General features: G+C 37.9%; 1 protein-coding gene across 4 annotated transcripts in view; it reads left to right on the forward strand.

The window, feature by feature from the left end:
• Nucleotides 1-15,259, forward strand: part of LOC122800837 (venom phosphodiesterase CdcPDE-like) — a 358,459-nt gene that overhangs the window by 272,034 nt on the left and 71,166 nt on the right. For all 4 annotated transcript variants that reach the window (XM_044070144.1, XM_044070141.1, XM_044070142.1 and 1 more), the window contains exon 6: nucleotides 14,506-14,658. In XM_044070144.1, the coding sequence (XP_043926079.1) occupies nucleotides 14,506-14,658 (153 nt within the window). The remainder of the gene's footprint in view (nucleotides 1-14,505; nucleotides 14,659-15,259) is intronic.

Consider the following 15,259-nt stretch of genomic DNA (forward strand, 5'->3'; position numbering starts at 1 on the left):
GTACTAAGAGATATCAGAAAGCATGCATTCTCCCTTATACACCATATGTTAGTACAATCCAAGGTATTTTGGAGAAGCATTGGAAAATTTTCCAAATTGACCCACAGATCTCTAAGTTATTGGGTAGTAAACCCCTCACAGTATATAAGATGGCAGACAATTTAAAGAAAATGCTTGAATATACCAAAGTGTCCAACTTTGTAAGAAATGACACAGATAGGATGCCCAAAACAAAAAAATGTGAGAACTGTAACCAATGTCAGTTTATTACAAGAACATCAGAAACTGTTTTAAACAACATCAATAGGACAGTCATTAGGTATACAACGGGCAATTGTAACACTTCATATGTGATTTACTTGGCTAAATGTTTGACATGTACTGCATATTATGTGGAAAAAACGGAGAGAGCATTTAGAAAGAGAATTTATGATCACACCTACTGTATTAGAAAAAAGGATACTAATAATGCATTATACAGGCATGTTGAGAAGGAGGGAGTTGATCATGTGTTCTCTTTTGGAATTTTGGAACACATTAAGCCTAGGTTGGGAGGAGACAATCGCAAAGAGATGTTGAGTTTTAAGGAAATCTGGTGGCAATTATTTACTGATGCAGCTACAGCACCAGGTCTTAATGAATCGATAGCTGTTAAACCTTTATTAAGATTATAAAGGTTATTATTGGAGGGCATTTTACCAGAAAAGGCATCTACACACAATTCTGAAGATAGAACAAAAATAAAAATAAAAACAAAAATAAAAATAACAATAGGTAACATAACCAAAAAAAACACTAAAAACAAAAACAGGAATACAACATCAAAACAAAAATATTTTTTAACATATTTTTTAACATATTTTTTAACACATTATCATTATATAATTAATTCATGTTTTTAAAAATATTTATTAATATTATATAGAACCTTATAGTCTATCCAGTAAGACACTACTTCTAGGGTCAATTGAATATTATTTAAATACAACAAACGTACAAAGTAATAGTTGTATTTCAATTGATTATTAAGATATCATAAATTATATATAGAAAATATTTTATATATATAAAAAATTTTTTTAAAGATTTTTTAATTTTATACATTTTAAAAAAAAATTTGTACATTCCTATGTGACTCAAAATATTCATCCATTCATAAAATGCTTATTTTTAAATTTCTAGTATTATCTATGAGATTTTCTTTCTTTTTTACGTTAATTTTATTTGTATTTTTAATTTTATTTGTATCTTCACAAATTACACATATATACATTTTCCTACCTTTCTAACATATTTACAATATTGTCCAAGCTACAACAAAGAGCATTTAATAGTTTTTCAATAGTTTTTTTCAATAGTTTTTTTAAATAGTTTTTTTAATAGTTTTTTAACAATTACCCATATTAAGTTAATTGACATTAAGAATAAATATATTCAGAAAACCAGCAAGCGTTGTCAGAACAGATATATAACTATCATGATAAATAGAATAAAATATCCATCAGTCCCTTTTTTTGTCATTATGATTTACGATTAGGTATGTTGCATTGAATTCTACCTACAGCTATTAGTGATTGAGAAAAAGTACTTTTAGCAAGTAAAATGTTTATAAAGTGTATGTAATGAAAGTACTATTGTTTATATGTTAGTATGTCTTTAAATAATGGCAAGAGTTTGTTATTTAAATGGTTTTGTTTGTAATACAGTTAGTTCTGAGGAAGCCTATAGGATTAGGTGAAACTAACGTTTTAATTCAAGCAATTTTGCATGTATAAATGAAAGAACTACATTTTGTGGAGTGTGTCATCTTTCATTAAATTTCTTTTGCTTTGTACACACTGCGTTTCCTCTTTTTGTTGTAAGAGAAGATAGCGCAAGTGTGTCATTTATCCATTCCTTCCTACAACAATTCATTTCAGCAGTTACATCTGTAACTACTGAAATGGCTAGAGTTTCTGAAGCTGAGATTTTAACATGTGAGAATAGTTTTTCTTTTTGTATGTTGTCCATCTGAAATACTGTGTGTTGATAAGCAAAACATTGCATTGACAAGTAGCTTTGCACTCTGTTGAATTCAGATGCACATCAAGGCAACTAAAAGAAACCCAGCCAACATATATATATATATATATATATATATATATATATATATATATATATATATATATATATATATATATATATATATATATATATATCTTCAATGATTGGACATGCACAGTATAACCAGAAAAATAACAAAAGTGAAAAATAAACAAATGGCTGGGTTGCTATATCTTTGCATTTTACATACTTGTCCCTGTACATGCACTGGAATGTACATAATTTCTATCACAACCATTTATTCTTGTTGTGTTGGTAAGGAACAACAAAGTGATAGATTATAATAAGAGCAGTACATGTTTATGTACAGACTCAGTAATAGAAAGAGCAAGTGAATACATTGTTATTCTACAGTTCCCACTGCAGTACAGTCATTCTGAATGCATTCTTGTTAAACAGTTCTGGAATTACTATTTAACTGTAGCCACCAAACAGCCTTCATGCCTCATGAATGGAGAAAGGCAAGTCATCCCTCTGTACAAAGGTAGACCATCTACAGACCCTGGAACTACAAACCCATAAGTCTCACTAGTCTTATATGCAAAGCCATGGAAAGAATTATCATGGAAATGATCAATAGAAATATAGTAAACCTCCAGGCGCTTGACCCAACCCAGATTGTTTTGTCAAGGGAAGAACATGCCTACTCAACCTGGTGGACTTTTTTGAGAAGGTCACCAAAGCAATAGATGAGGGCAAAATTGATCATACTAACTACCTTGACCTGGCCAAGGCATTTAACACAATATTCCACTCAGGTATTGTTGACAAACTCAAGAGGCTAGGTACAAACCCGTATGTCATCCGTTGGATAGCCAACTGGCTCACAGACAGGATGCAGGAAGTTAGAATTGGGGAGTCCACCTCTGCAAAGAGGCCTGTCACAAGTGGAGTCCTTCAGGGATCAGTCCTTGGACCGCTCCTTTTTGGCATTTACTTCTCAGACATCAAGGCCACTGTCAGTAGTCTCTGGTGGACTAAATATGCAGATGATTGCAAATTAGGAACTGTCATTGAATCTATCACTGAAAAAAATGTTCTCCAGGAGGTGCTGACACAGACAAACAACTGGTGTCAGAGCCATGGACTAAAATTAAATCCCAAGAAATGCATAATTGTATCATTTGGGAAGTCATCCATCCCTGGTACCTATCGTATTGACAACACACCCCTTAGAGCTGACCCAGTAGTCAGGGACATAGGGACACACATAGATAGTAATCTAGCCTTTGACCATCACGTGTCTACAGTGGTGAGGAAATTATTCTATGTTGTGCAACTTATAAACAAAGGTATGGCATCTAAGTCCAATGAAGTCATTATTCCATTGTATTTGGCATTCATCAGACCTATTATTGAGTGCAATGCACCTTTTGGTACATACCTAACCAGGCATATCCAACAACTGGAATGTCCACAGAGGTTTCTCGCTAAAAGAATACAAAGAGTAAGTAAAATGTCCCATGCAGACTGCCTCAAGGCCCTATCTCTGTATTCTGTCTCCTACAGGCTTTTGAGGGGAGCCATATGCCTGGCAAAAGGGGCATTGTCAGACCCCACTCTGATGGACCTCCTGCATGTCCAAAAAACAAACAGCACCAGAATTACCCACTTTAAAGACTTAAACCTTGCCTGTGATATAAATAAGACCTGCTGGAGAGATAGATATGTATACCAGAGACTACCTCATCTATGGAACAGGCTCCCCATCCATGTAAAGCAGAGTTCCTCCCTAACCTAATTCAAGTGCAACTTGAACAACTGGATGAGAAACCAGAAATTCATCCCTGGTTTGTAACCTATGTCTCTAATGGACAGAGGTAACCTGTAAATGGTTCATCTCCCAGGCCCATGCTTACACTTATCAAGGGTATCAGAACTTGACAGAGATTTGGGATTCATGGCTAGGCTTAAAAAGGCCCTTGTGGTCATTAGCCTAGTATGAACTTATGAATTTATGAACCTATGAACAGCATGCATATCTCATTATGTCAGTACTGTCAGTGACTCAACAAGTTGCACAATTACCTTTGGTGCAGAAGATTTATTTTATTTTTTATTTTTCATTTATCGTTTTCTTGACCAGGTTATAACAGTGTCAGTGGTGAAACAGACAGCACACTCACCTTTAGTGCAGAAGGCTGTGGGTTCTATTCCCACACCAAGTAGACTGACTGCTGACACTGCAGTGCAGCATAAGGGGAGTAGTGCTGTACTCCTGAGTATACAATCCTTCAAAAGAGACATTAAATGTGACCCATCTACTTAAGCTAGTGGTAGCTCAGGTGGATATAAGAGAATCCATCGCACCAATCAAAAAGCGTAGGGGAAGATCATATGGCCATAGGTTCATTAGGCTAACTACAATCAGGGCCTTTATAAGTCTAGCCATGCAATCCCAATTGTGTCCTTATGTATCATGGGTGTTTATTAGGAGGGGTATGTTAGAAAGGAAGTTTCTAGAGTTATGTGGGGATGATATGTTTGTCTGGGCATTACTGTCTGCCTCTGTCTATCAAAGGGATCTATATTAATTCATCAAATGAAAACATTGTTGAATGGCCCTTCATTGGAAATGCCATCCATTGAACATCCCCCCTCCGCTAATTATATTTACCAGCTCCAAGATCACACTACAGTGGGGAAAGGACAAATTTTCTGATACCTACTGTAATGCAATCTCAGTCAGAATGGTTCAACAAATGTTATTTCTGATTAAATGCAGTTCAATGATGTTTTCATTCGATGAATTAATAGGGACCCCTATCAGAGTCATGTGGGCCAGACCCAGGGAGAATTTCCAAATTTCAATCCATTGTTCAAGGTTATACTTAAATAGGGTTAGGGATGGACTCTGCTTCACATGGATGGGGATCCTGTTCCAGAGCATGGGGATCCTTTGAGGCACATATCTGCCATGTCAACATGTCTTATTTATGTCACAAGTTAAATTTATACCCCTGAAACTAGTGTTTTTTAAATGTGCAAAAGGTCCATCAGAGTTGGATAACCAAACTCTGTACTCTGAAACTGCGGGGTTAAGACCTTAACCATTATGCCAACCCTAACTCCCACCTGTGTTCCCCGCTGTCCTGATCAAATTTCCCCTAGCAGTATCAATACAGAGTGGGTCTCCCATGAAAGAAGCTACAAGCCTAGTGGGACTAACCTAGTCTACAAAAAGGGTAAAATAAATAACTAACTGTAGCAACTGCTTACTATATTCAGTTTGAAAGAAATTGCTTTCTTTTGTTTTGTTTTGTGGTTAACACTGTGCATTGTAGCACTCTGTGGATAGTATTAACTGCAGCAAGGGTTGGGAGGGTGGCCTAATGGTTAAGGTGTTTGCCTTACAAACATAAGGTACAGGGTTTGAATCTCACAAGGGATAACTGGCTAGGCTTAAAATGGCTCACAAGGGCAGTTAGCCTAGTATTAACCTATGAACAAACTGCTTGCTAGAAATCCAGGAAACAGTTTGCTACAGTTTAAGAGAATGAATGAGTTTTTTTTGGGAGGGCAGTGGCACAAGATTAGGGGATGCACCAGGCACAATAATACCATTCTTCATCTCTGCTTTATAGAGATTAGTCCTTGCAAAGTTATCCTTTTTCTCTGTGGGTGCAATTTCATATTTTCAAAGACTCCTTACTTGATTGGAATCATGTGACATTGCTTTTCATTCATCAAGTGCACTGAGGTGATGGACACCTGCTGCTGACTGGGACTTTATTCTCCCTGTCGTTCTCCTGCCATACCTTGTCATTTGAACTCCAATAATATCTCTTGCCTTCATCACCAAGATGTGTTTACAAATTCAACTTTCTCATGTACATTTAAAAATGACCTCTATATCCTTGCCTTTGTTTTGTTTTTACAGTTGGAAGTCCTATGGCATGGTAAGTATTCAGAAACACTGAGTATATTGTTCTAGAGTGCTGTGCCAGACAACACTACATGCAAATTTTGTAGCCTTGGGACACAGCTAATGTAAATTTATCATGTGATCTGCCCCAGAGCCTTACTGCAGGATGGAAATAGTGCAGAAGAGTGATTCAAAGACAAACTGTACCACTCTGGTTTTAGAATCAAACAGTGGGACTAAACATATACCCTTTACTGTCCATGCAGCAAGATAGCAGTTAGTGGAGCAGCAGAAAAGTACTGTGAGGGTGTGTGCATGTGTGTGTGTGTGTGTGTGTGTGTGTGTGTGTGTGTGTGTGTGTGTGCGTTGGCATGCGCGTGTGTGCATTTGTCTTTACTGCTACAATCATGTAAGTCAAACCACAAAGCACTATATATTTGAATTCAGATATCAGAGCAATCTGCAAGAAAAAAACACTAAAAGGAAAGGACTTGCACATCAAAATATTGCAAATACTGCAGCCTGGAATTGTTGTAAAACAGACAGTAGAAGAACCATTGCAGCCTGATAATACTGCAAAGCAGGGAGAAGAAATGACTGGAAGAAGTGCAGATAAGGAATCACTGACTGAGAGGTATGTATAATTTGAAAAAAGGCAGATAGAACATATGAAAAATGCACATCTTGAGATGAATTCTAGCTTTCTGTCAAGCTAAAAAAGAAATCTCCAGTAATAGAGAATTCTATGCAGCAAAGGGATAGACTGAGAAGGCAAAATGTAAAAATAAGAATGATTTAATTCAAGCAAGTTAAAGAGAGATACATTTTATTTGGTCAGAGCTCTGAACCCATTTCTTTTAGAGTAAGACAGAAATCTCAAATGGAAGACTTTAGACAACAAGAATCTGTAAGGAAAAAAACAAACAAAGATAAATACTTTGCACAAGGATAGCAACCAGGAAAAAAAAAATGAGAAGCTGGTGCTCAATCACCCTGAAACAGAGAAGGGAAGCACAGTGGAAACAAGAAAAAGTAACCTAATGGTATATCTATTGAGTCAATATGAATGAACTCTAAGGAAAGGGTAGACAGTTCAAAGCATCAGGTTCATAAGTAAAGGGGATACGAAAAAATAAAGTAGACATGGCAACTGACACTAAAGAATGCTGTTATGAATTGCTATTTTAGGAAAAGAAAAAAACACTCCAACCCCAGTGTCTATGTCGGTAGGGAAGGATGCAACACCTTCTACCTGTTGACAGGCTGACATTGATCAAGTCCCAGCATTAGATGACTTGCAGGTAATCTGACTAAATTTTAAAAAGGCACAAATATGATACTTTGAGAACATTGGAAAATATAGCTAAGGTTGAAGGAAAAGAAACTGAATAACATGTTTCAACGTTGTACTTGTACTTTGAGTTATAAAGTGACTTGTTCTACAAAGGAACTAAGCTTAGAGAGGAAGCGGTAAGTCAACTTTTGGTGCCAAGCAGTTCAGAAGCATTGAGATAAGATTATTACACTGTCATGTTCATAGGTTCATAGGTTCATAGGTTCATACTAGGCTATCTGCCTATGAGGAACTATACCCATTATTTTGCTGTGCCTCTGTTGAGCAGTGACACTGAGGTAATCCCTGGGGTATATCTGCGATCTCCCATCCATTGTGTTTGAGTAACCCCTGGGAATGGACAAGTTTAAAAGTCTGGTTCCTAAGAAGGGCTTATCTGCTCACAAAAGTGTATGACATTGAGAATTTTTGTACTGAATGCCTAGACTGTCAGAGGACAGCCCCTTATCCAGGCTTTAAAAATACTTTGACTTAAATGCATATCATACAAGTGCCATTCCAACATATTTCAGTAGACATTGTTGACCAACTGGCAAAGTCCAACAATGGATTTTAATATATGTTATTTTTTGGGCTATACGACTAAATACTCTGTAGTTCTTTCACTATTTAAAGCTAATGCTACAACTACAGCAGCTAAGTGCGGTTTATAATTTTCCAGGGTAGAAGTGCTGAAGGAAAACTCACTGATCAAGGGACTCCCTTTATCTCCAGAGTAATGCACCATCTAAAGAACTTTGGTGTACCATCCCCAGACAGCTGGATCGGTGGACTGGTTTAAATGAACATGGAAGTCTAGGATAAGAAATGTTATTTAGGAAGATGACAAAAACTGTAACTAGCTGATATCATACCTTCTATTTCCCATTAGAAAAATGCCACAAACCTTGACAGTAGAAAACAAGTTTTTGCCTCATTTTACAACAGCAGTCTGCCCTCTCACAGACCTGACCAAGTGCAAGATGCTCCTCAAAATAAAGTGGACAGTAGAAAAGGCACTACTCTTAACCAGTTAAAGGAAACATTATAATGCTCAGAACTAACCCTTCTTTCATGCCTATGGTGGTCAAAAATTTGTCTCTAAATCAGGCCATTCATCTACCTACCTTCTTCCTCAGCCCTCAGAACAGAGGGGAAAGAATACTTCACTCTTTTGATGTACACAGAATGCTACTGTTCTACCTAGACAGGACAAAATCATTAACGGAATCAGACTAGTTATTTATAACCTTTGCCCCTGGCTCTGAAGGAAAGCCATCTTCTAAACAGACAATTTCCAAGTGGATATCCCATTGCATTTCTTTCTGTTACAACCATCATGGCAAAATGCCCCCTGAATTGATTAGGTCACACTCAACTAAGGCCACACCTACTTCTGCAGCTTTTCTTAAGGGGGTCTCCACTAAAGACATTTTGGAGGCAGCCACCTGGTCTTCTGTGCATAGCTTCAGAAGACACGACCACCTGGCAGTCCTTTCTAAGTCTAGAGCAGAATTTGCATCTTGTAGTCTTGCAGGGAATCATTTCTTCTCCATGATCTCCTTCCACAGTCAATTAAACTTTGGGAATCTTCCCAACAGTCAGAACTGCAGCAGTGAAACACAAAGCACATAGTATATTTGTGTACACTTGCCATAAATGTAGATGTTTTACTGTATTCACTGTTGCAGTCTTCTTTCCTTCCCTCCTACTCCCTCAGCCTACTAGGCAGGCTGTAAGAAATCAACTAAAATAGCCATGGGACTCTACCCCAGGCTACCCTGGTTTAGGTCCCCCTATCTTCGTTCTCCTATGGTACACTTTGGGCTCCTCCTAGAAGCGGTCAAGAAAATACTGAAGTGATGATCCAGGCTAACCCTCTTTTATATGTGAGCGTACTGATGTTGGTTAGGGCATCTGCCATCCTGGGAGATGAAAAGAGTTTTCTCTGGTAGTTGGACCAAGGGCTTTCATGGCAGGAAATCCCAACAGTCAGGATTGCAACAGTGAATACACTCAAACATCTACATTTTTGGTAAGTGCACACAACTGTACTTTTGTCTTTGTCTTTAGGTGCCTTTATTTTTTTGTTCAAAGGATGAGCATGAAGTGATACTGTGCTTCATTCTTTCTCCATTTACTTGTATTCTTTTAGCCCGGTTAGTCTGTTGTCTTTCCACAGGCCTTTTTAAAGCTGACATGGCTTATGACAGCATTTTCAGTGTCTATAATTCACATTGTGTTCAGTGCTTCATATGTGAGTGCAGAAGCAGAGGAACAATTCAGTCTTTTTCATAACTCCAAAACTAAGTAAAGTACAAAATTCATTGTAAATAGAGTAGGGGTACTTTAAATGAGTGGTCTTTATGTTAGGTTATGCATTTTTCTTTACGAATAATTGACTGTATTAGAAAGCACATGTTTGTTTCATGAGCTAATTTATGTCATATAAAAAAAGAGGAATGAAAAATCTCAGAGAGGATTTGTCCTTTGTAAAAGGGGATTGGTTTCCAAAGTAGCAGCTCTCGTAGACAGAACAAGTATGGTGAGTAAGACTTGGAAGAAGAAACCAGAAATTGTTCCTAGCACAGAGAATAGGAGAAAAACCTATGAAAGGAGGTTTTCTAGCTGTATGACACTAAATTAAAGGTATTTGGTTGGCTTATTTGGTTAAATCATGACACCTTGTTTTTTCTTGGAAGAGCCTGTATCATATGCTGTTTTTTATATAATAAACTGATTTTTTTCTTACCAGTTCCTTTAATAATACACAAGATGTTAGATTTTGTGTGTGTGTGTGTGTGTGTGTGTGTGTGTGTGTGTGTGTGTGTGTGTGTATGTGTGTGTGCTCTTACACGCATGTGCATCTATAATATATATCGATCTATTTATATTATTAGAGAATTTGGGCCATTATTTTTATTTCACGGTCCTACAAGTTTTACAAGAAAATGCCTGAGGGGGCAATGCTATAATGCAAACAAAACAATGAGAAATGGAATGGATAGCTGAACTACAGGTGTATAAGTTTCCAGGGTTTAATGCTAATTTACTACTCAAGCCTGCCTTGAAGGGGCAGAGGTTATACAGAAGGATTTGATTGGCTGTTGAAAAGGAAGAGCCTGAAAAGGGGATTGTGGATGTGTCATCTTTTTACTATATATAGTGTGATTCAGACTTTAATGGCAGATTTCAAGAAGGGTGTGATATGAACCCAGAAATGCTTATCTTGCTGTTTCATTCATTTATTTTATTAAACTTTGGTTTTATGTTGAACAGCTTGGAGACCACACTAGTTTTTCTTACATTATTGCTTATTTTACTCTTGTGCAGATCTTTAACCGCCATTCCACATTTGTTTGGATTTTAAATATATCTATCTAGCTATATAACTATAGCTATAATTCTATTATTTTGGATCCAGCAATCCCAATGTTGACATCTGTTTAGTCAGTACCATGTGTTTGACATAGATGACTGATGTGTGCAAGGTATCAAAAATTCCCAGGTTGGGAAATACTCTCTTTCCCCAGGGACTGCGTGATCTCTGAGTTAGTATATATAATTGGCAGGGTGCTTAACCCCCTGCAGAATCACCTGTTGGTTTAGCCCACTCTGCGGTAATCCCTGGAGCAAGCTCACAATGTGTCAGCAATTTGTGTTTCAGCATTTATACATTGATATTCCAAACATCTTATAGGTTCATAGGTTCATAGTTGTTTACTAGGCTAACAACCACATGGGCCTTTTTAAGTCTAGCCATGCATACCAAATCTCTGACAAGTTCTGGTACCCTAGATAGGTATAAGCAGTGGCTTGGGAGGTGAAATATTTACAAGCAAGAGCCTGATAGACGAACCATTTACAGGCTGCATGTGTCCCTTAGAGACATAGGTGTGAAACCAGGGAAAAATTTCCTGTTCCCCATCCAATTGTCCAAAGTTACACTTGAATTGGGTTAGGGAGGAACTCTTCTTCAGATGGATTGGGAGCCTGCTCCAGATAAGGTGTAGTTTGTGGCATACCTACCTGTCTCTCCAGCAGGTCCTATTTATATCACAGGCAAGGTTTAAGCCTTTAGAATGGGTAATTCTGGTGCTGTTTGTTTTGCAGATATGCAGGAGGTCAATCAGAGTGGGGTCTGACAATGCCTTGTATGCCAGGCATATGGCTCCTCTCAACAGCCTGTAGGAGACAGAATACAGGGATAAGGCATTAAGACTGTCTGCATAGGACATGTTACTTGTGCCCTGTATTCTTTTAGTGAGGAACCTCTGCGGACATTCCATTTGTTGGATATGCCTGGTTAGGTACATACCAAATGGGGCACTGTACTCAATAATAGGTCTGATGAATGCTGAATACAGTGAAACAGTGACTTCCTTGGACCTAGATGCCATACCTTTGTTTATAAATTGTCCAGCATAAAATGATTTCCTCACTACTGTAGACATGTGATAGTCAGAGGCTAGATTACTATGTATGTATGTCCCCAAGTCCTTGAAGACCGGGTCACATTTTAGGGGTGTGTTGTCAATATGATAGTTACTGGGGTGGATGAATTCCCAAAGAATACTATTATGTATTTCATGGCACTAGTTGTTAATCTGTGTCAGCCCTTCTTGGAGAACATTTGTGTCAATGGGTGATTCAATGACAGCTCCTAATTTGCAATCATCTGCAAATTCAGTGAAACAGAGGCCATTGACTTTGGCCTTGACTTCAGAGAAGTAAATACCAAAAAGGAGGAGTCCAAGAACCAATCCCTGAGGATCTCCACTTGGGACTGGCCTCTCTGTAGAGGCATACTCCCCAATTCTAACTTCCTGGCTCCTGTCTGTGAGAAAGCTGGTTGCCCATTGGTTGACATAAGGATTTGTGCCTAATCTTTTAAGTTTGTTAACAATGCCCAAGTTAGGGATTGTGTAAAATGCCTTGGCCAGGTCAAGGTAGGCAATGTGAACCATTTTGCCTTCATCCATTGCTTTGGTGACCTTCTCAAAGAAGTTCAGCAGGTTAAGTAGGCATGACCTGCACTTGATGAAATGAAACTGGGTTGACTCCAGTGTCTGGAGGTTTCCTATGTCAGTATTGATCATTTCCATGATAATTCTTTCCATGGCTTTGCATATGAGAGTAATGAGACTTATGGGTCTGTAGTTTCCAGGGTATGTAGGTGGCCCACCTCTATGCAGAGGGATGATTATTGCTGTTGTCAATTCATGAGGCACAAAGCCTGTTAAGAGGCTACAGTTAAATAACAATTCCACAGTGCCTGATTGATCACATTTCCTGCTATTTAGAAAGCATCCTGGGATGTTGTCTGGACTCTTTGATACAGAGTTCTTGGCCATAGAGAGAGAGATATTACTAAGGACCTGTTCCCTAGTAATATTAGGGAGAGTTGTATTTGATGGTATTTCCTGAGGGAAGGTTGATAGGGGGAGATGGGTAAAGCTGTTGATGATTTTGTCGGCCAGAAGATTTGCCATATCTTCTGTTTCAGTATAGGTGGCTCCATTTACAATGATGTGTATGTATTCCCTTTGATGTTGCAGGCATAGCTAAAGAATGCCTTATGGTTGTCCTTGGCCTGGGAGGCCAAATTTACCTCAGTTTTGCATTGGAAGACTTTCTTGTCCTCTGAGTTTTTTGTTTAGTTTGATGAGAGTGCTTTTATCCTGCTGGGTGCTGCAACTCCTAATTTTTGCCATGAGTTTTTTGCCTTCTGTTATACAGCCAGTTGATGCTGTGATTCCACCAGGATGACTTGTTTTTAGAGTTAGTTCTGTACTTCTTCCTGATGGTACAACTGCCTCTATGCTTGTATACTATAGGGCTTCTGTGAACAGTTCTATGTAGGCAACAGTGTTCTCAGGGTTTGTGGGGCTTGAATTTTTGCCAGGTTATCATTTAATAGTAAAAAGTTAGCCTTAGAGTAGATTGTTTACATTTCACGGTTACTTGGGATTCCAGGCTTTATTTTTACTTTGTTGTCTGACCTTCCCAGACAAGACATTACACTGGGAGTGTACAGAACAATCCCATATTAGTGAGGACCAGATCCAGTATGGCTGCACCCCTTGTTGGTGTATTGACAATCTGGTCCCAGGAGTCTGTGTTTACAAAACCCAGAAATCTCTGTGCTTGTATATTTGGTGTAATTTATGATTCCCAATTAATTGTGGGCAATTAACGTCACCCATGCATATGGCATTGGGTTGGCTGGTGAGTGTTTCCAATAAGTTTAAATAGGTGGAATGGGTTTCCTGGATTATAGAAGGGGACCTATAGCTTGTAAGAAAGTAGTACTGGATTTTGCCTATGGTGATCTGAACAGGGAGAAGCTCAAGTGCATTGTCCTGTTTGACGAGCCTCAAGGTATATTTATTTTTTTATGTAAATTGAGACAACTCCACCCTTAGTCTCTGTCTGTGTAGTAATAGCTGGTCTAAATTTGTGGAAGGCATTATAACCTTGCACTGTCAGTGTGCTCTCAGCAGCTATAAACTAAGTCTCAGTGACAGCACAGGCGTTAGCATTCACTAGGATGAAGAGATTCTAGGGAGAGGAGTTTTTGTTTAGACTCCTAGCATTGAGCGGTGACACCTTTAGATTTTCTTGGCTGTGATTTGCTAGGTCAGAAGTACTTTCAGTTTGGCATTGCCTAAAAAACACACTATGGATGAGGACAATGTTTTATCTAATATTCAAAAGCCTGGAGTGCAGGGATTCAGACCATCCCTGGCAAAGTAGCATAGTCTGTTGACCATCTCCTTCTATGCTGACAAATATTGCACCCCCTTAGAATGACACTAGAAACTAAGCCAATTATTAAAGTCAGTCATCTTTTGTTCATATCCACTTTGTGATCATTCAATTACAAATAATACATCCATATTATATTATAGATGTGTATGTGTGAAGATTATCAGTAATAAAATGAATATCTTTCTATTTTTCTTATGTAAAACTATTTAATTTTTCCACAGACTGAAGCAACTAGTCAAGGTTTTTGTAGACAGGAAACAGTTTTTCAGTAAAGTACCTCAACAGTTCTGTGAAAATGAATAAGACTCATCTTTAAGTGTCTTTGTCTCATCCTGAATGTCAGTGCAATTGTTATAACTATCATTGCTAGACAATCTACACAACTAATTTTGTGGGAAAAATATTTCCTTTAAATTATTTTGTCACTTTTTAGTGGTTTCCCGTGGCTGCTCATCATCAAACCCACCACTTTGCTGTACAGGAATGAATATTTTTTGCAGTCCTACAGGTACTTTCTGCAGCTGTCATGAATCATGCAAGTTCCTTGGCACCTGCTGCAATGATTATGTTGACACATGTCAAAAAAGTAAGTAATTTCATGTTTTGATTTCATACTAAACTGTTAAATAAATATAAATGATTGTAGTTACCTTTGCAAACTCTGAATGACAAATGTATTTTGTGGTGTATCTAGGAAACATGAATTATTAGCATTCAGTTTCAATTATAAATCTCCAGTCAGTAGAGAAAATAGTTTGTAATACACTCACAGTTGTGTACATTTTCCAAGGTTAAGCCTGTAATGATGGGAAATGACAAAGTGAGAAATGTAGCTAAGGTGGGGCAAAGGGGGCAGCATCCCCTGGTGTAAGGTGTTAGGGGGTAAGATCAAGATGAGTAGTTCCTGCATTCTTTTTTTCTTCACCATCATTTCTGAATCCTGATACAGAAAAGCACTTTAGCACTTTGTGCATAAAGCTTTGCTACACTTTAAAAAAGTTTTTAAAAAGTAGAAGCTCTGACAGGATTGGGATCTGACTGTTTGCTCTAGTAAAAACAAAAGTCCTTTTTTTGTGTGCTGCTCACTTGAAGAGGTGATAGCATTGGGGAACTATATTGGGGACTGGCACCAGGTGCTGGAAGAGCCAACTACGACTGTACTGCTTACAGTACAGACAACATTTCAT

Source organism: Protopterus annectens, chromosome 4.part1 (assembly GCF_019279795.1).
Source record: "Protopterus annectens isolate FY-2018-M chromosome 4.part1, PAN1.0, whole genome shotgun sequence".
In the NCBI taxonomy this organism is placed as follows: Eukaryota; Metazoa; Chordata; order Ceratodontiformes; family Protopteridae; genus Protopterus; species Protopterus annectens.